The following is a 17,298-nucleotide window of genomic DNA, read 5'->3' as shown; positions in this document are numbered from 1 at the left end:
CTAGGACTGGGCTGAGGATGGGCGCTGCCAGTGGTGGCCCTGTGGCCAGGATGGGGACGGACACCAACCTTGCAGAAGACAGGGCCTTCCAGGGGTCCCCCTGCTCCCAGGCGGCCGGGGGGAGGCGGGATGACTGGGGCCCCACAGTGACGCCCCACCTGCAGGTCCTACCTCGACATGCTGAAGGTGGCCGTCTTCCGCTACCTCTTCTGGGCAGTGCTGGTGCTGGTGTTCATCACCGGGGCCACGCGCATCAGCATCTTCGGGCTGGGCTACCTGCTCGCCTGCTTCTACCTGCTGCTTTTCGGCACCACCCTGCTGCAGAAGGACACGCACGCCCGCCTTGTGCTGTGGGACTGTCTCATCCTCTACAACGTCACTGTCATCATCTCCAAGAACATGCTCTCGGTGAGCCTGCCCGGCCCCGACCCTGACCCCTGACCCAGTGGGCCCGGCTGACCTTCCCCTGCCCCCAGCTCCTGTCCTGTGTCTTCGTGGAGCAAATGCAGAGCAGCTTCTGCTGGGTCATCCAGCTCTTCAGCCTCGTCTGCACCGTCAAAGGCTATTATAACCGTGAGTGCAGGCGTGGGGGCTGTGGGCATGCCGCGGGGGGCACTCGGGGACCTCACCCGGACCCGCGCCGCTCCCGTCCCACAGCCAGGGAGATGCTGAGCAGGGACAAGGACTGCCTATTGCCCGTGGAAGAGGCCGGCGTCCTCTGGGACAGCGTCTGCTTCCTGTTCCTGCTGCTACAGCGCCGTGTCTTCCTCAGCCACTACTTCCTGTACGTCAGGGCGGAGCTCCAGGCCACCGCCCTGCAGGCCTCCAGGTCAGCGCCTGCCGAGGGCCCCTGCGCCCATGCAGGGCGGGCATCGCCAATCTGTGACATGGGAGCCTGGGTGCTTGGCTCTGCCGCCGGCTGGTGTTCGCCGCCCCACGCCGGCCTGTAGGTGCACGCCCGCTGGAGGGCCTTCCCCTGCCCCACGCACCTCCATACTGGCCTCTGCAGGGCCATGCCTACAGGCCGCTGTCCACTGACACCTCTTCACTCGCCTGTTATCACACCTGGGAATCTGGAGGCGGCAGGCAGTGTCTGTGGCCTCACTGTAGCACACGGCCAAGAGGGCGTTGAGTTCAGAATCAGGCCCTCGGTGTGAGCGTTGAGGACTGGGGAGGCCAGGCCCAGCCTGGTAGTGGGGTGCCCCCAGGGCCTCACTGCCTCTCCCTACAGGGGCTTTGACCTCTACAGTGCCGCCAGCCTCAAAAGCATTGACCTCCACCGCAAGGAAGAGGAGAAGTCTCTGGCCCAGCTAAAGAGACAGTAGGTGCTCTGGGGCGGGGTCTGCCCCACCCCCGGCCTGCTCCCAGCCTGGCGCTCAGAGCCGCCACCTGCCCCACAGGATGGAACGCATCCGCACAAAGCAGGAGAAGCACAGGGTGAACCGCAGCCGACCCCAGGACCCCCCGGGGCCCGGCCGGGAGCCAGGTGAGCGCAGAGCCCAGGAACGTCTGCTCAGCTGCAGCCTGCTGCCTCTGCCACGTCACGTCCCACAGGGCTTCTGGCCTGCCTGGCCTGTGCTATGTGGCCACCCTGTCCTGCAGGCCATGCGGCCAGCCCGTGACCATCTCTCTGCACTTTTGGGCTGCCCTCCACACCAGGGCACCTAGAGGCAATCCCCCCATTGCTGTGGGGGATCCGTGTCTGTCTGCACTTGTGGTTGTCCTCACACCCTCCCTGCCCCTCCACAGGCCCTGGCAGTCCAGGGGGCTCCTCCCTGCCACGGAGACAGTGGTGGCGGCCCTGGCTGGACCATGCCACAGGTACTGCCCCAGCCAGGCCTGCCAGGCTTGCCCTCTCAACTGCTGTCTGCCCTTGCGGTGGCAGGAGCTCGCCGTTCACTGACTTCCAGCCTGTGCACATTGCCCCCTCCCAGCACCCCGTGGGCCCTACCACAGGGCCCTCAGGCCTCACGCCAAGCCACGGGGTAGTAAGGTGCTGGGTCTTGTTCTTCCTGGTTCCCGACAATGGGCTCTGTGTCTCCCTGGGTCTTCTCAGACCCAGAGGTCTGAACCCCCACCCCTGGTCTGGTCCCCCCCATCCTGGCCCCGACCCCACTGTGTGGCTCCTGGTGACTGGCTACATCCCAAAGCTCTGGTCTGTGTCCTGTGCGTGCGTCCCTGTGCCCCAGCCTGCATGGGGCTTCTTGCTTCCCCCACTGTGGCTGTCCCTGGGCGGAGGGTGGCATGCTGCCCTTGGCTTGTGGGGTCACAGGGTGCCGAGGGAACCTCAGCTGGGCAGCACAGCGGGTCCACTGCCCAAACTGAAGCCATGTGGGTAGGGGTGGGAGCCCAGCGCCAAGCTGGAGAGGCTGGCTCTGAGCCCCACCCTGCCTACAGTCATCCACTCCGGGGACTACTTCCTGTTCGAGTCTGACAGTGAGGAGGAGGACGAGGCACCACCCGAGGACCCCAGGCCATCTGCACAGAGCGCCTTCCAGGTGAGGTTCCCTGCCTGCCCATGTCCACAGACCTCCTGGGCCTGGATGGGGCCAGCGTGCCCTAGGTCCTGGGAGCCCAGTGCCTGCGTCCTCTGGGAAGCCTGCCCAGCCCATTCAGACCTCCAGTCCATAGTCAGATGGGAAAACAGGCACGGGAAGTGCCAGCCATGGGCGACTACACACCCCTCTGTCCATTAGCTCCTGAAGTCCTGACTCTGACCACCCAGGTCTGTGGTGGCCGGCGGGGGGCTGGCCTTTGGGAGGGGTGTGGCATGCTCTCTGGGTGCTGTCTGCTCCCTGGGGCCAGCAGCCTCCTGCCCATCTCTGGATCACCGGCTGTGTGTGGTGGGCTGCAGGAATGCCCTGCCCTCCCCGCCCCATGGGGCCCTGGGGGCCCATTTCCTGCCCCTTCTCAGGGAGCTGAAGGTCCCCAGTTGGGCCAGCAGATGCCAGACCCTGCACCTCCTTGGGAGCTCCGAGGGGGGCCAGGTGGGCTCTGATCCCTGGGAGGCAGGGAGCTGATCCAGGTGACGCCCTGCAGATGGCATACCAGGCGTGGGTGACCAACGCTCAGACGGTGCTGAGGCAACAGCAGGAGGAGCAGGCGGGGCAGTTGCCGGCAGGTGAGTCCTGCCCGTGTGGGTTGGGGGGCGGAGTAGGGCTGCCAAGCGCTGACCAGCACCTCTGTGCCCAGGAGGCCAGGGCCAGTTGGCAGAGCCACCAGAGGACTCAAAAGACATGGCAGGTGTGTGGGACCCCGGGCTCGGGCTCAGGCTGGGGTCTCTCATGGGCACCCCTCCAGCGCCCTTTGCCTGCCCCCCTCGCAGGTCACAGCCGCATGATGCAGCGTGTGCTGAGCACCGTGCAGTTTCTGTGGGTTCTGGGGCAGGCGCTGGTGGACGGGCTCACACGCTGGCTGCGCACCTTCACGCGACACCACCGAGCCATCAGCGACGTGCTGCGTGCCGAGCGGTACCTGTTCACGCAGGAGCTGCTCCAGGTGAGCGACGTGCCCACAGCCCCACCCCTCACACCCCAGCCCTGCCTGCCTCCAAACCTGTGCACGGCCAGCCCCTGCCAGCCCCTCAGACCCGACCCTGCGGACCTGCTGAGCCCGGTGCCCCACAGGGCAGAGAAGCGCACCGCAGTGTGCTAGACCAGCTGTACGCCAGCGAGGCCGAGGCTGCACTGCCAGACTCCTCAGAGGCCCACGATACGCCCAGCCCAGCGTCAAGGTGGGTGCCCGGCAGGGGCTCGGTGGCTGAGCCAGCACCCGGCTGAGCCAGCCTGCCCTCGGGCCCAGAGCCAGGGCACCCGCACCGCTCTGCTTGGGGCCAGTCCACCGCGCAGGCCGCCTCTGACCAGCCTCCCCTCCCACAGCGGGCTGGGGGCTGAGGAGCCACTGAGCACCACTGGCAGCCCCCCAAGCGTGGGTCATGGCGCCCACAGCGGCAGCGAGGAGACGGGCCCTGAGCCCGGGGCTTCCGCACACGGCTCTGGGGAACTTCGGGTCGCTGCCGCCCCCCGGACACGCACAGCCAGCGAGCTGCTCCTCCACAGGTGCGCAGCAAAGGGAGGGCAGTGGGCGCTGGCCGCGGAGCCTGCCTCCCGGTGCCGGCAGGCTGGGCCTTGGGGGCCCAGCCAGCCCCTGAGCATGGCGCCCCGCAGGTGCCTGTGCATCCCCGAGCTGGAGGAGGCCGAGCAGTTCGAGGCCGAGCAGGGCCGGGCACTGCAGCTGCTGCTGGCGGGGTACCAGTGCGTGGCCGCCCACTCGGAGCTGCTCTGCTACTTCGTCATCGTCCTCAACCACATGGTCACCGCCTCGGCCGTCTCCCTGGTGCTGCCCGTGCTGGTCTTCCTGTGGGCCATGCTGTCCATCCCGCGGCCCAGCAGGCGCTTCTGGATGACAGCCATCGTCTTCACCGAGGTGGGTGGCGGCTGGAGGGGGCTGGGGGCTGGCCTGGCCGCGCTGAGCTCCCTTCCCCGCAGGTCACGGTGGTCACCAAGTACCTGTTCCAGTTCGGCTTCTTCCCCTGGAACAGCCACACGGTGCTGCGGCGCTACGAGAACAAGCCCTACTTCCCGCCCCGCATCCTGGGCTTGGAGAAGAGCGACAGCTACATCAAGTACGACCTGGTGCAGCTCATGGCCCTCTTCTTCCACCGCTCCCAGCTGCTGGTGAGCCGCGTGCCGGGGCCGCCAGCGGGCAGGCCCCCCGGCACGCCCGGCCCAGGCCATCTTGCTCCAGGAGGCGGGGCGGGACACCGCGGCCGCAGGGTGGGCCTGGCCGTCTTGCAGGGTCTCCGGGCACCCCTGGGACAGCCCCACAGCCTCAGCCTGCCCTCCCTGCCGCCACAGTGCTACGGCCTCTGGAACCACGAGGAGGACCCACTCTCCAAGGAGCAGGACAGGGGCGTTCAAGAGGAGCCGGCCCCACTGGGGCCCCAGGAGCCAGAGGTGGCGGGGACCCCCATCAAGGGGGACATCCGGGCGGAAGCCAGGGACGGGCGGTCCCATGACACGGGGCTCACGCGTTTGAGTCTCCGGAGGAGGCGGAAGGAGAGCAGTGACCCCAGAGAGCCGGCAGCCTTCGGTACGAGGCCTCGTCCGCCACACCCTCGGCCGTGTGCCTGACGCCGTGTCCAGAAGACACGGCTCGAGCTGGCCCACGGCCGGTGGCCCTGGGGAGGTCCCTGCTCGGCCTGCCCGTCTGCAGAATGGGGCGATGCCGGCCCCGTGGGGGGTCTCTCGGGGTGCTTGGCAGTCGGGGTGGGGCCCAGCTCCCACGGCTTCCTTCAGCAGTGGCTGCTTCCCCCCCAGATCCCAAGGACAGGGCGGCCGTGGAGGCAGCAGCCACCGGGAGCCGGAGGTGGGGTCGCCCCCGGGCGGGAGTGAGGGCACTCGGGGCCCGGCTGCAGAGCTGCTGCCTGACGCTGTGAGTGGCCTGGCCTGGGCTGGGGGGCAGCAGGGGCGGCGCCGAGGCCAGCACCACACTGCCCACCGCCCCCCCAGGGCCCGCGGCGTCTACCAGCCTCTGCGACACTTCTTCCACGACATTCTGCACACCAAGTACCGGGCAGCCACGGACGTCTATGCCCTCATGTTCCTGGCCGACGTTGTCGACTTCATCATCATCATCTTCGGCTTCTGGGCCTTTGGGGTGAGCAGGAGTGCGGGGTCCCCAGTGAGCCGACACCCGGCGGCCACAGGCCACCCTGACCTGTGTTCTCCTGACCACAGAAGCACTCGGCGGCCACGGACATCACGTCCTCCCTGTCAGACGACCAGGTGCCCGAGGCCTTCCTGGTCATGCTGCTGATCCAGTTCAGCACCATGGTGGTCGACCGCGCCCTCTACCTGCGCAAGACTGTTCTGGGCAAGCTGGCCTTCCAGGTGGTCCTGGTGCTGGCCATCCACCTCTGGATGTTCTTCGTCCTGCCCGCCGTCACTGAGAGGTGGGCGCCTGGCCGAGCCAGGGCTGGGGCGGGGGCCTCGGGCAGGAGCCCTGACCTGCCTTCCTGCCCCACCCAGGATGTTCAGCCAGAACGCAGTGGCCCAGCTGTGGTACTTCGTCAAGTGCATCTACTTTGCCCTGTCCGCCTACCAGATCCGCTGTGGCTACCCCACCCGCATCCTCGGCAACTTCCTCACCAAGAAGTACAACCACCTCAATCTCTTCCTCTTCCAGGGGTGAGTGGGGCTGGCTAGGGGTGGAAGGCCTGAGGCTGCCCTTCTGCAGGCCCTCCTGACGGGCGCCTGGCCCTGGCAGGTTCCGGCTGGTGCCGTTCCTGGTGGAGCTGAGGGCTGTGATGGACTGGGTGTGGACGGACACCACACTGTCCCTGTCCAACTGGATGTGTGTGGAGGACATCTATGCCAACATCTTCATCATCAAGTGCAGCCGAGAGACAGAAAAGGTGCTGGGCCCAGGGCAGGGCGGTACACGGGTCACTGCCTCCTGGGGCAGACAGACTGCCGCGAGAGCCCAATGGTGCAGGGGGGTCCTACCCCAGGGCTCAGCCCACGTCAGCCTGAGGCCAGAATGCCACCAAGGGCCAGAGGGGCTCGTCAGAGGGTACAGTGAACTTGGCCCTGTCAGGGCAGGCAGTTGGCAGAGCAGGCCTGAGAAGGCCCAGCAGAGACCCAGCCTCTCTCGGGCTGGCAGGGTGGGGGGCACTACAGTAAGCCAGGTGCTTGTTGTTCAGTGGCTTTGTTGAGAGAATTCACATAGCACAAGGCTCCCCTGAAGCAGACCATCTGGGGGTTTCCAGTGTATGCAAGGGCCGTGCAGCCAGCAGGCACGCCAGCCCACCCACCCCTGCCCCTGCCTGCCACCGTCTGCTGGACATCCCTGTAGGGGAGTCGGCGTGGCCTCGGGCGGCTCCTCACTTGGCAGTGCCCCAGCTCTACCCTGCGGTGTGCCCTTTGTTCATCTAGCTGCTCCAAACGCTGAAGGACGTTTGGGTCTCTCCTTGTTCATCATAACACGTGCTGCTGTGGACAGTCCCAAGCTCTCCTGGGTACACAGGTGGGCGTGGGGTGGCCCGGTCAGGTGGTGGGCCTCACCTGCCACGGCGGCCGCCCCGTCTTGCATCCCATTTCTCTGGTCTCACCGGAGCTTCCTGCTCTGCTACGCGGGTCGCAGCTGTCCTGGCGGGTGAGGCGGCATCTCACTGTGGTCCCGTGTGGGTTTCCCTGACGGCCGAGGTCGCTGACCTCCTTTAGCTGCACGTTCTGGCCGTTTGCGTCTTCTCTGGAGAGAAGTGTGCTCAGGGCCTCTGCCCGTCGCTCCCGCGGGCCGTCTGTTCACTGTCAGGCCGTACGAGCTCTTCGTGTGCTCCAGACGCTAGGCCCTCACCAGCCACCCGATGTGCAGAGCGGCTTCTCTGACTCGGCTGATGGGTCCTCTGAGACACAAAGGCTGTTTTTTCAGTAATGTCCAATTTGACATTTTTTCTTTCATTGCTCATTTTTGGTGTTTGTCAAATCGGAGACTCTTGGAAAATCCAAGGTAATAAAGATTTGCCCCCAAGAGTCTGATGTAGGTCTTACATGTAATTTTTTGTGCACGGTGTGAGGAGGGGTCCAACTCCATTCTCTGTATGCGGCCAGCCAGCTCTCCCCGCCCCGTTCACTGAGAGGCTGGTCTTGGCAGCACCCGTCTCAACAGGAGGGTCCCTTCCTGGGCTCCCGCCTTCTGCCCCTCCGGTCTCTGTTCTCCTTGCCCACACTGTCCTGACTGCCATAGCTCTGCTATCAGTTTGGAGGTTTGAATTTACCGGGCCGCTGGGTGAGCCCAGGACCGGCCACATGAGGAGGAGTGGGGCGAGGTGTAGAGGACAGCGCCGGCCTGCACGGAGCGGGTATGGGCACAGAGGCCTGCGCAGAGCTGACCAGTGACCAGTGTTGCACCCCCAGAAATACCCGCAGCCCAAGGGGCAGAAGAAGAAGAAGATCGTCAAGTACGGCATGGGCGGCCTCATCATCCTGTTCCTCGTGGCCATCATCTGGTTCCCGCTGCTCTTCATGTCCCTGGTGCGCTCCGTGGTCGGCGTTGTCAACCAGCCCATCGACGTCACCGTCACCCTGAAGCTGGGTGGCTACGAGGTGGGGGCCACCTGTCTGTTCCAGTCAGGGGAGGCAGTGACGCTGGGAGTGGGCTGCCCGGGGGGCCAGGCAGCCCCCAGCCCCTCCTCCTCACAGCCCGTGGGTGCTGCCAGCCAGGGGCTCAGGCGCTGCTACACCATGGCTCCCTCTCCCTGCCCCCAGCCCCTGTTCACCATGAGCGCCCAGCAGCCGTCCATCATCCCCTTCACGCACCAGGCCTACGAGGAGCTATCCAGGCAGTTTGACCCCCACCCGGTGAGTGGCCCCCATACTGCAGCTGCCTGGTGGGGAGGGGTAGCTTGGCCACATCCCACTGAGGTGCCACCTCGTACCCAGCTGGCCATGCAGTTCATCAGCCAGTACAGCCCTGAGGACATCGTCACGGCACAGATCGAGGGCAGCTCCGGGGCGCTGTGGCGCATCAGCCCGCCAAGCCGGGCCCAGATGAAGCGGGAGCTGGACAACGGTACCGCCGCTATCACCCTGCGCTTCACCTGGAACTTCCAGAGGTGCGTCCTGGGCTTGGGTAGGGGGTCGGAGGGCGTGGCACAGGCCACAGTAGGTCACACTGCACCCCGGCCTGCAGAGACCTGGCCAAGGGCGGCACCATGGAGTACACCAATGAGAAGCACACCCTGGACCTGACCCCCAACAGTACTGAGCGGAGGCAGCTGGCCAGCCTGCTCCAGGGCACCTCGGACCAGTCAGTGTGAGTGGCAGGGCCGGGCAGGGCCGGGCCAGAGGGAGCGCAAGGGGCCGGGGCTGCTCCTGACCTGCTGACCCCCCACAGGGTCATCCCCCACCTCTTCCCCAAGTACATCCGCGCTCCCAACGGGCCCGAAGCCAACCCTGTGAAGCAGCTGCAGCCCAGTGAGTGGGGGGCACTCGGGGGTGGAAGGGTGCCGGGCCCTAGCCCCCGCGGGGAGCGCGCGGGCCCTGACCCCTGCGGCTCTGACCCAGACGAGGAGGATGACTACCTCGGCGTGCGCATCCAGCTGCGGAGGGAGCGAGTGGGCGCGGGGGCCGCCGGCTTCCTTGAGTGGTGGGTCATAGAGCTGCAGGACTGCCGGGCGGACTGCAATCTGCTGCCCATGGTCATCTTCAGCGACAAGGTCAGCCCGCCCAGCCTCGGCTTCCTGGCCGGCTACGGGTGAGTGCTGCGCGCGTGGGTGGCCGGGCGGGCCGGCCTCTGCGGCAGCCCCGGGACTCACCCCGCCCCGCCCGCAGGATCATGGGGCTCTACGTGTCCATCGTGCTGGTCATCGGCAAGTTCGTGCGGGGCTTCTTCAGCGAGATCTCGCACTCGATCATGTTCGAGGAGCTGCCGTGTGTGGACCGCGTCCTCAAGCTCTGCCAGGACATCTTCCTGGTGCGGGAGACGCAGGAGCTGGAGCTGGAGGAGGAGCTGTACGCCAAGCTCATCTTCCTGTACCGCTCGCCAGAGACCATGATCAAGTGGACCCGTGAGAGGGAGTAGGCGGCGGCGCCCGCGGGCTGCGGGGGGCCACGCTCCGGTCCGAGGCCGCCTGCGGCGACACGGCCCCCGCCTGGCCCACCGGGCCCTGATGCTGCTGCTGGAAGGGCCCCGGGCCGCACTGCTGTCCCTTTCAGCATCCCTGCTGGGCCCGGCGTAGCCTACAGCCGGCCACACTGGGCCAGGGGCCCGCCCTCCCTTCCCCTACATGTACTGTAGACTTTTCTAATTAAAATGTTTTTATTTATGCTAATGGACCGTCACGTGCCCTCTGCCCACCCACGGCTTCCTGCTCCACACGACGGGGGACCTGGCGGTCGGCTCTCGTCCAGGGCACTTGCCGCAGGCTCAGCTCTCACCGGCATGCGCGTCACCACCTCCTGGACCAGAGCCTCCTGGGTCTGCGGCAGGGCCCTGGGGGACGCACTCAGTGGGAAGCAGCCCCCGGGTGCTCCCGCCAGGAAGGCCCCTCCCGGGGCTCCGCAGTAGAGGGTCAGCCTGTACCTCTGGCTCCGGAGCTGCGCCTCAGCCAGGATGTAGGGTGGCAGGGGGTCCAGGGAGGGCTGCAACACAGAGCCAGTGTGGGCAGGGTGCAGTGCAGCCCAGAGCTGAGCCAGGGCCCGCCCGTCCCCCGGGAGCAGGAGGGCTTTCCTGTGTCCCCAAGACCGGGGGAGGCACCCACTCACCAAGTCCCTCACGGTCACGCGGCAGCCATAGCAGAGGTGCTGGACAACCTGGGATCGGGGGTCCCCCCTGCAGGAGCAGAGCTGGACCTGTGTGCCTGGTCTTGGCCGCTCAGCGTGGGGCCCCAGGGCTTGGCCACAGGCTGCCTGCCGCCCCTGGAGCTGTGAGGCGCCGCCCATAGGACGGGATAGGTTGGGATAAGGACTCACCTCCCATGTGGCCTGGCCACTTGGCAGCAGCCCTGGGCCCCATCCATCCCTGCAGAAGAGCAGGGCCCTGTGGGCACCCTGGCCTCAGCCGGTCGGGCGGGGGGCTGTGTCTGGGAGAGATTCAGGGTCTGGGCCCCGAAAGCGGTGGCACTGTCTGCAAGCAGAGATGGGCTGAGGGTACCTTGAGCTGCTGAGCCCCACCCCTGTGCACCCAGAAAGGCCGTGGCACGGACCGGCAGTGTCGATGTCCAGCGCACATATACAGAGGAGGCAGCGGGGGCCTGGGGGGCCAGCAGCATGGCCGTCCCTGGGCGCCTTGACCAGCTTCTCACTCGTCCTGGGGTGTGAGATACAGGGTCCAAGGGTGCCAGCAGCTCCTCTCCACTCTGCTGAGCCCGCCACCCCCATGTTTGGGCAACCACCCCGTGGGCACACACACCTGTACACGGTGCTAACTGTGGAGGGGAACTGAGCCTGCAGCCGGAGCATGAAGGCCTCCGTCAGCCGGTGGATGCTGGCCTTTTCAGGGGCCTGAGGGGTTAGTTAGATGGGGGGCTGCAGGAGGGGCTCCAGTGCAGAAGAACAGCCCACCATCAGCCCCCAAGAGCCTACTGCATTAGGGACAGAGCAGGCCAAGGCTCCTGCTTCCACACGGCCTGCTGTTAAAAATTCAGTCGTGAAAAAAATATAAAATAGCATCCGTGACCAGTCACGCTGCCCTCAAGTCTCCGACACTGCCTCCCGATTGGGTCCGCGGCCTTCCCAGAGACAGGCACTGGGGCCAGCTACCTGCTCTCCCTGTGCGCCCCCTCAAGGGCATGCGTGGGGACACTGCCGTGGCACCAGGCAGGGAGCGCTAAGGCCAGAGAGCCGGGGTGGACCTCTGAGCCCTGCAGCAGGGAGGCCCCTGCCCACCCCCGCCACTTACCTTCGTGTCAACAGCTGGTGTGAAGACAGAGGGGACCCCAAACAGGCGGTTGTAGAAGGCAACCTCCTTCAGCGTGTGGTCACGCATGGGCCGCACCACCACCACGTCCCCATGCCGTTCATCCGAGAAGCCCTGGGAATGGGCCGTGTCCCTCACCATACCGTCTGACCGGCTCACAGCACCCTGCACCCCTCCCCGGGGGTCACATGCTCCCCCCGCCACACAGAAGCCCCTGGACCTGACTCAAGATGCTCCTTCAAGTGAAGGGGCCAGAGAGTGAGGGCAGGACGGCCTAGGTGGCTGTGCACATACCGTGTCCCAGGCCAGGAAGGCCCCTCTCCCCAGCGCCAGGCTGGTCATGAGCTTGATGGCCAGACGGGTACAGCTGTCTCCTGTCATCACCTTGGAGTAGCCATGGGTCCGGGCCACGTGCAGGATCAAGTGGGTCCTGCAGAGCGGGGCAGGAGTCTCAGGGGCCTGGGCTCAGCAGGCAAGGACCCCGGAGTGGGGTGGGGGCTCACCGCAGGGTCTGCAGAAGCTCCTCCTTGGCCGTCAGGGTCTTCACTGAACCGAACAGCCTGGACAGAGCCTCAGTCTGGGCAGCTGCGGGTGGCACAGCGGGGCTCGGGGGGTCCTGGGTTCGGGGCCGGCTCAGCTGCTCCTCCCCTGGGGCTGCGCTGGGGCCTCCCCTGGGCCCCTCAGCCCCCGGCGTGAGCTGCTGCTGGAGGAAGCTGTCCACAGCCGTTTTGTAGGCCCCCTGCGTCCCCGAGGGCTCCTGAGCAAGGCCACGCAGCACGGACGGGGGCAGGCTGAACACCTGTGAGGGGGCAGGGGGGCGGGCCCAGGGAGGGAGCGTGAGGCCCTCTGCTGGCCCTGCCAGGGGGACACCCCAGTGGTCATCTCCAGGGGACCTTAGCAAGGACAGGCCCACCAACCTCTTCTAAAGCGACGACGTGCCGCGGAAGGCCGGCGGTCTGCAGGACCAGCTCCACCTCGGCCAGCGTTTTGGCTCGGTCCTCCCGGCTCTGGCCACAGGCCGCTCCCTCTACAACACGCAGGCAGAAGGGAGCCGTGGCTTAGCGCGCCCTGAGATCCCGGGAGGCTGAGCTCTGCGGGACAGCGGTTTCTGTACAACTGCAGGACGCTGACCCACTCGCCTAGGGGGAGCATATTCAGAGTGGGCGGTAGGCTCTCCATCGTGGCAGGGGCGGGGTGACTGGCCCCTGGGAGCCCATCCCGAGGGGGTGGGGGCAGGGCAGTTACGTGCCCTTCTCACTCGGTGCCCTTGACCAGTGGGGCACACCAGGCAGACTACCTTCCTGGCCCTCTGATGAAGGTCTGAGGCAGTCCAATGGGAGACGCTGGCTGCCAGACGTGGGTGCTTGTCTCACACCGGGGCTTCAGTGAGGGTACAGCACCGGCTGTTCCAGTGGCACCCACTCTGAGCAAGTGGCTGGGGCCCCACTGGGAAAGGAGTGCACATACCATCGACGTAGACAACCCCTGGCACAAAACGCAGTCTTTTGGCAGAATCTTGACTCAGACCCTGGAGCAGGAGGAGATGGGGTCTAAGTCCCACAGCCAGAAGCCCAGGACGCTTGCCCAGCAGAGGCCACTCTCCACCCAGGTGGACACCCTCTGGGAAGCACGACCCCACCACAGTGCACAGCCATTCAGACCTGGTGCCACAGAGAGGCCTTGCCTGGGACACCTTCAACCCCTCACACATCTGTCCCTACTTCCTAGCAGTGTCCAGAGAAAAGCCACTGGGCCCATATCAGCTCACCATGCCCCCTGCCCAGACACCCTGACCACGCAGCGTGGGATGGAACACGGTAAAGGCGAGGCGCTGCTCTTTGTAGAGGGAAGAGCACTAGGTGCTGGACGAATGGCCGGGGGGGCGGGCACTTACCTCATGCCACCTGGCTGGGGGTAGGGGCCCCTAAAGTGAGAACAGAAACCCACCGCAGAAGCACTGCCCTGGGGCTGCCCCCCAGAATTCCTGGTGCAGAGTGTCCCCAGGGCCGCAGCCTCCGCCCCGCCAATCTGTGTCCCACAGAGGGCCTGTGTGTCCCACCGCCAGGCCCAGGCCTCCCAGGAGCCCCAGTGCCATGGCAAGAAGCCCTGACTGCCTCCCATGCTCCGCACCACGCCTGCCGACCAGACGGGAGCCGGCCCCTCATGCTGTCTCCCCCACAGTCCCCTCCCCGCAGGGCAGGGGCTGCCTCTCCGCCAGCACACCCCTGATCCCTTCATCTCACTTGGCACCCCCACCAGCATCACCCCTTAAACTTCCAGCTCCAGCCAGGGTGGGCACCTCCTGGGTCCCCCAGGGCACCAAACTCCCAGGACAAGAGGCTGGTGGCCTCAGGGACACCTCACGTGGCGCCCTGCCATGCTGATGCCCCTCTCCCAGGGACCGTGTTTCTATGCAGTTGAGCAAATGCAGAGTGCTAAACTGGGACACGGCTGGGCTCTTGCAAACACATCCCAGAGCCCTCTGGGCAGCCCAGCTGGGGCAGGCTTCTCTCTCCACCCCCAAAACAAGAGCCCCGCAGTGCCGGCCCCCGCAGTGCCGGCCCCCCGACCCTGGAGCTGGGCCAGGTACAGGATGGTGTAGAGACGCACCTCGAGGACCTGCCAGACCATGGAGCTGGACGACGGCCCCCCGGACCATGCCAGGAGCACCTGCGGGAGGAGGAGCACGGCTGGAGGCTCTGCGTCTCCAGCACGAGCCCACGCCCCATCTGCGGGCACTCCAGACACCAGCCTGCCCCCTGAGCCCAGAGTATGATGCAGACGGCAGAGGGGCTGAGAACCAGGCGGAGGACACTGCTCAGCCGCAACCCCGCTGAGGAGACACCCCCAGTCTACCTTCTCTCCTGGGAAGATCAGCCGGTTCTTCCCAAGCACAGCTCTGAACTTGTGGACATAAAACGCCTTGAAACAGTCCCTGCAACACAGACCAGCAGCTGCTCCAGAGGCCCCGTTCTGCTCAGCTACAATTTCCTCTCAGCAACTTCTATCTTTGAAAGCAGCGTGTGACACTGAGGCTCTGCCCAGAGACCAGCAGGGGAGCCGGGTCGAGGGCTTCTCACCACCAGTGGCTGCCCTAGGATGGGCCTCACACCACACAGGGAGGCCCGCGTCCTCCCATAAACACCAGGTCATTACCTGAGGGGTCTGGAGCCCAGGCATACCTGTATGGCAGGTGCTCAGAAAGGCTTGGCTGGTGGGATGGATGGACACAGGCACGTGCAGGGCAACGCCCCCTGACACTGCCCTCAGCAGAGCTGGGGACCCCTTTAAGATCCCGATGGAGAGAACCACCGCCCCAGGGGGTGGAAGGGGAAGCCCTGAGCAGGCTGCCGGGGGGCGGGCAGCACCGTGGAGCTCCACACAGGCCTCTCCCCACTGAGCTGATCTCACCTGGACCAGAAATGCCTGGAAGGGTCCTACAAGCAGAGTCCCGGGCTCTTCTTTAAACCCAGATTCAGGACTGCTGGGAGTCCTAGGAATCTGCATTCTTGATAAACCTTCCAGCTGACATTTGGACTCAGCAGGTCAGAGGCTCTCGGCTTTGGCACATCAGAATCACCCAGGCCAAATGCATTAGGATGTCAGGTTGAGGGCCAAGTCCCTGCATGAAAGTTGCCCTGGCGACCCCAGCAGGCGGTCGGGGTGGAGCCATGCACCAGGTCGGAGGGAGCAACACTGCCCTAAGGGCTACCCTACACTTGGGGCCATGCCCCTAAGTCTGTCCTTCCTGCCAAGACATACCAGTGTCCCCGGCAAGGTCTCCAACACTGAACAGGCACCACTTATGAGGGACCAAACCGAACACCCCACAAGTCCTTTGCAGACAAGTTTTTATAGCAAATGTTAGGGCTCCATAGACCCCAGATGCCCAGCCGTGAGAAGGGACATCATGAAGGTCGTGTCGTGGGGAAGCTGGGCAAGTAGACACAGAGGTTCGACTTCCTCCACTCAAGGCCTGGGAAGAGAACCCTGTGCCTGCCACACTCCACACCCTGCCTGCACCACTAGGCTCCTGAAATCACACTCACTCCCTAAATCAGGCCAGGCCAGGGTTTCCCACACATGCTGATGCTCACAATCAAGGCAACTTGCTCAAAACCTTGACTGAGATCTACAGCCTGGAAAGTCGGCTTCCCACCTTTCCTTGGGACCAAGCAAACACAGAAGGGGGAGCTGGGTCCAGTAAGAGGCCTGACAGCCTTGCCTAGAGCCACTGCAGCCTCTCTTTTCCTTACCAGCAAGTTCTCTGAACAGACTGGAGCAATCATCATTTTCAGATGCTTTTAAGTCATTAAAGCAATGGCTTCCTTGCCTAAACTCCTTCCAGGTGGTACACCTCATTCTACCCGGCTCCCAAAAGATAATCGGGGACATCAAAGTTTGGGGAATACAGTCCCTCCAACTTTTTTAGTCTGTTTGCTATATAAGGCATGCAACATCATTAGGAACTAACAGGAATAACAGAAGACAAGCCCTACCCTCTTGTGAACAGATGCTGGAAGAGGTATGATTCAAGGGCAATGTGCCAGGGCCACAAGAGCATCAGATAAAGCGGAACATGCTCGTACCTGGCCTTCTGGGAATAAGCCTCTGCTCCTGTCCAAACCCCTTCCATTCCACTATCCCTCACAAGTAAACAGGCAACCCAAAGCACCTGCCCAATACCCAGGATGCTCCAACACGCTCCTACATGTTTCCAGCTGCTCTGAAATGCTTACCCAACTAGCCCTCACCAACGTGCCACTGCCAGCTCTCCCCATCAGAACCTTCCTGCCACCCTATCCACAACTGGATGCTGAGAGAGCGGTACCCACACAGGAAACTGATACTAGACCCCCCCGACACACACCAGTCACCGGGAGTGATGTTAGAGGCAGGAGCAGTTTAACTGATGCTTTTGAAAGCAAGAAATAAAGCCACAGAAAGCAGGCAGATACTGGTGCTGAGTGAGACCATGTCTGCCAGGGTCTCCTACCCGCCCGCAGGCCTCACCTGCAGAAAGCATCTCCGGCTCGGATCACCACCACAGGGAGGCCTTCCTTGCACTTCACACATTTTAGCTCACAGCTTTGAAGACATGGGCAGAAGAGAGAACAAGGACACAGATCACACCCCTTCCTGCCAGCAGGCTTTGGGAGCCATGTTCTGTTTCTCACCCCAAGCTGGCCTACAGGGAGATCACATGGGGTGCTTTCAAACACAAACAGGGCTTGTGTCTTATCCAAAGTAACAACTTGAAAGAAAACAAAAAGGGCCCTGGGGGGATTTTAGTCCGTTAAAGCTAGCTCGGGGCCGGGGGGGTGAGGCACATAAAAGCCATCTTTCAGTCTCTCAGGCTCCGGTGGGAGAAGAGAGACAACTTGCTCTGTGTGGACCTGGAGGGGAGAAGGGGAGCTGGTGGGTGGAAGCGGCAGGGAGGCCGGTGTCCTCCTCCAGGAAGCACCAGCGGGTCGGCGGGGAAGCGGGCCCCACTAGCCGCAAGAATCAGAGGTGCCGGAGAGCACACGGAGCCCCTCCTCAGGTGTCCCCCACCGGCTTGACAGGCACGCCCCGGGTGCTGCGGAGAGAGCTCCAGCCTCCGCCAGGGACGCCAGGCCCCCAGGTCCAACGAGGCGCCCGGGACCGATGAAGGAGAGAGGCGGGTGCGGCCTTCCAGCTCTTACCCAGGCCGCGGAGGCGGCGGCCCTTCGGGCGCGGGGGCCCCGTAGTCCTCGCCCACCTGGCACATGGCGGCGCCGAACCGGGCTGGAAGGGAGGGCAGCGGCGACCGGGCGCGCTCTGACAACGTCAGCGCGGCACCGTCGCAGCCGTGACGCGCGTGCGGGGACGCGCCTTAAGACGTCAGTGCGGCGCCGTCGA

General features: G+C 64.8%; 2 protein-coding genes across 12 annotated transcripts in view; one reads left to right on the top strand and one right to left on the bottom strand.

Moving 5' to 3' along the window:
• The window catches only part of PIEZO1 (piezo type mechanosensitive ion channel component 1), a 48,832-nt gene extending 39,000 nt beyond the window's left edge, over positions 1 to 9,832 (top strand). For 2 of the 4 annotated variants that reach the window (XM_036924239.2, XM_036924242.2), the window contains exons 25-51: positions 165 to 408; positions 477 to 573; positions 658 to 829; positions 1,232 to 1,321; positions 1,401 to 1,486; positions 1,750 to 1,821; positions 2,398 to 2,498; positions 3,040 to 3,121; positions 3,193 to 3,243; positions 3,326 to 3,498; positions 3,627 to 3,733; positions 3,879 to 4,058; positions 4,167 to 4,425; positions 4,488 to 4,676; positions 4,857 to 5,091; positions 5,319 to 5,433; positions 5,511 to 5,658; positions 5,739 to 5,953; positions 6,030 to 6,188; positions 6,268 to 6,415; positions 7,917 to 8,105; positions 8,268 to 8,360; positions 8,442 to 8,614; positions 8,692 to 8,814; positions 8,896 to 8,975; positions 9,066 to 9,255; positions 9,333 to 9,832. In XM_036924239.2, coding sequence (XP_036780134.2) covers positions 165 to 408; positions 477 to 573; positions 658 to 829; positions 1,232 to 1,321; positions 1,401 to 1,486; positions 1,750 to 1,821; positions 2,398 to 2,498; positions 3,040 to 3,121; positions 3,193 to 3,243; positions 3,326 to 3,498; positions 3,627 to 3,733; positions 3,879 to 4,058; positions 4,167 to 4,425; positions 4,488 to 4,676; positions 4,857 to 5,091; positions 5,319 to 5,433; positions 5,511 to 5,658; positions 5,739 to 5,953; positions 6,030 to 6,188; positions 6,268 to 6,415; positions 7,917 to 8,105; positions 8,268 to 8,360; positions 8,442 to 8,614; positions 8,692 to 8,814; positions 8,896 to 8,975; positions 9,066 to 9,255; positions 9,333 to 9,582 — 4,021 coding nt within the window. In that variant the 3' untranslated portion in view covers positions 9,583 to 9,832. The remainder of the gene's footprint in view (positions 1 to 164; positions 409 to 476; positions 574 to 657; positions 830 to 1,231; positions 1,322 to 1,400; positions 1,487 to 1,749; positions 1,822 to 2,397; positions 2,499 to 3,039; positions 3,122 to 3,192; positions 3,244 to 3,325; positions 3,499 to 3,626; positions 3,734 to 3,878; positions 4,059 to 4,166; positions 4,426 to 4,487; positions 4,677 to 4,856; positions 5,092 to 5,318; positions 5,434 to 5,510; positions 5,659 to 5,738; positions 5,954 to 6,029; positions 6,189 to 6,267; positions 6,416 to 7,916; positions 8,106 to 8,267; positions 8,361 to 8,441; positions 8,615 to 8,691; positions 8,815 to 8,895; positions 8,976 to 9,065; positions 9,256 to 9,332) is intronic. The other 2 variants (XM_036924241.2, XM_036924240.2) reach the window with 2 other exon arrangements.
• On the bottom strand, positions 9,826 to 17,252 carry CTU2 (cytosolic thiouridylase subunit 2). Of its 8 annotated transcripts, XM_057493167.1 has the most exons (15): positions 16,432 to 16,497; positions 14,830 to 14,978; positions 14,275 to 14,353; positions 14,029 to 14,088; positions 12,886 to 13,038; positions 12,336 to 12,445; positions 11,922 to 12,217; positions 11,713 to 11,848; positions 11,401 to 11,532; positions 10,912 to 11,003; positions 10,706 to 10,809; positions 10,473 to 10,626; positions 10,266 to 10,332; positions 10,084 to 10,142; positions 9,826 to 9,993 (listed from the first exon to the last, which is right to left on the bottom strand). In XM_057493167.1, exons 2-15 carry the CDS (start codon positions 14,923 to 14,925, stop codon positions 9,840 to 9,842), a joined length of 1,692 nt encoding a protein of 563 aa, XP_057349150.1. In that variant the 5' UTR covers positions 14,926 to 14,978; positions 16,432 to 16,497; the 3' UTR covers positions 9,826 to 9,839. The 8 variants fall into 8 exon arrangements, with proteins under 8 accessions (XP_057349150.1, XP_057349149.1, XP_036780127.2 ...); XM_057493166.1 differs by lacking the exon at positions 14,830 to 14,978 and adding an exon at positions 17,103 to 17,252 and having other exon boundaries at positions 9,826 to 10,142; positions 16,432 to 16,506; XM_036924232.2 differs by lacking the exon at positions 14,830 to 14,978 and adding an exon at positions 17,103 to 17,252 and having other exon boundaries at positions 9,826 to 10,142; positions 12,886 to 12,946; positions 16,432 to 16,506.
• Between the last annotated feature and the right edge of the window lie 46 nt (positions 17,253 to 17,298).

The sequence above is a fragment of the Manis pentadactyla genome, chromosome 15, assembly GCF_030020395.1.
Source record: "Manis pentadactyla isolate mManPen7 chromosome 15, mManPen7.hap1, whole genome shotgun sequence".
NCBI lineage: Eukaryota > Metazoa > Chordata > Mammalia > Pholidota > Manidae > Manis > Manis pentadactyla.
The sequence above is the reverse complement of the archived record's forward strand: the minus strand, read 5'-3'. Positions and strand labels throughout refer to the sequence as shown.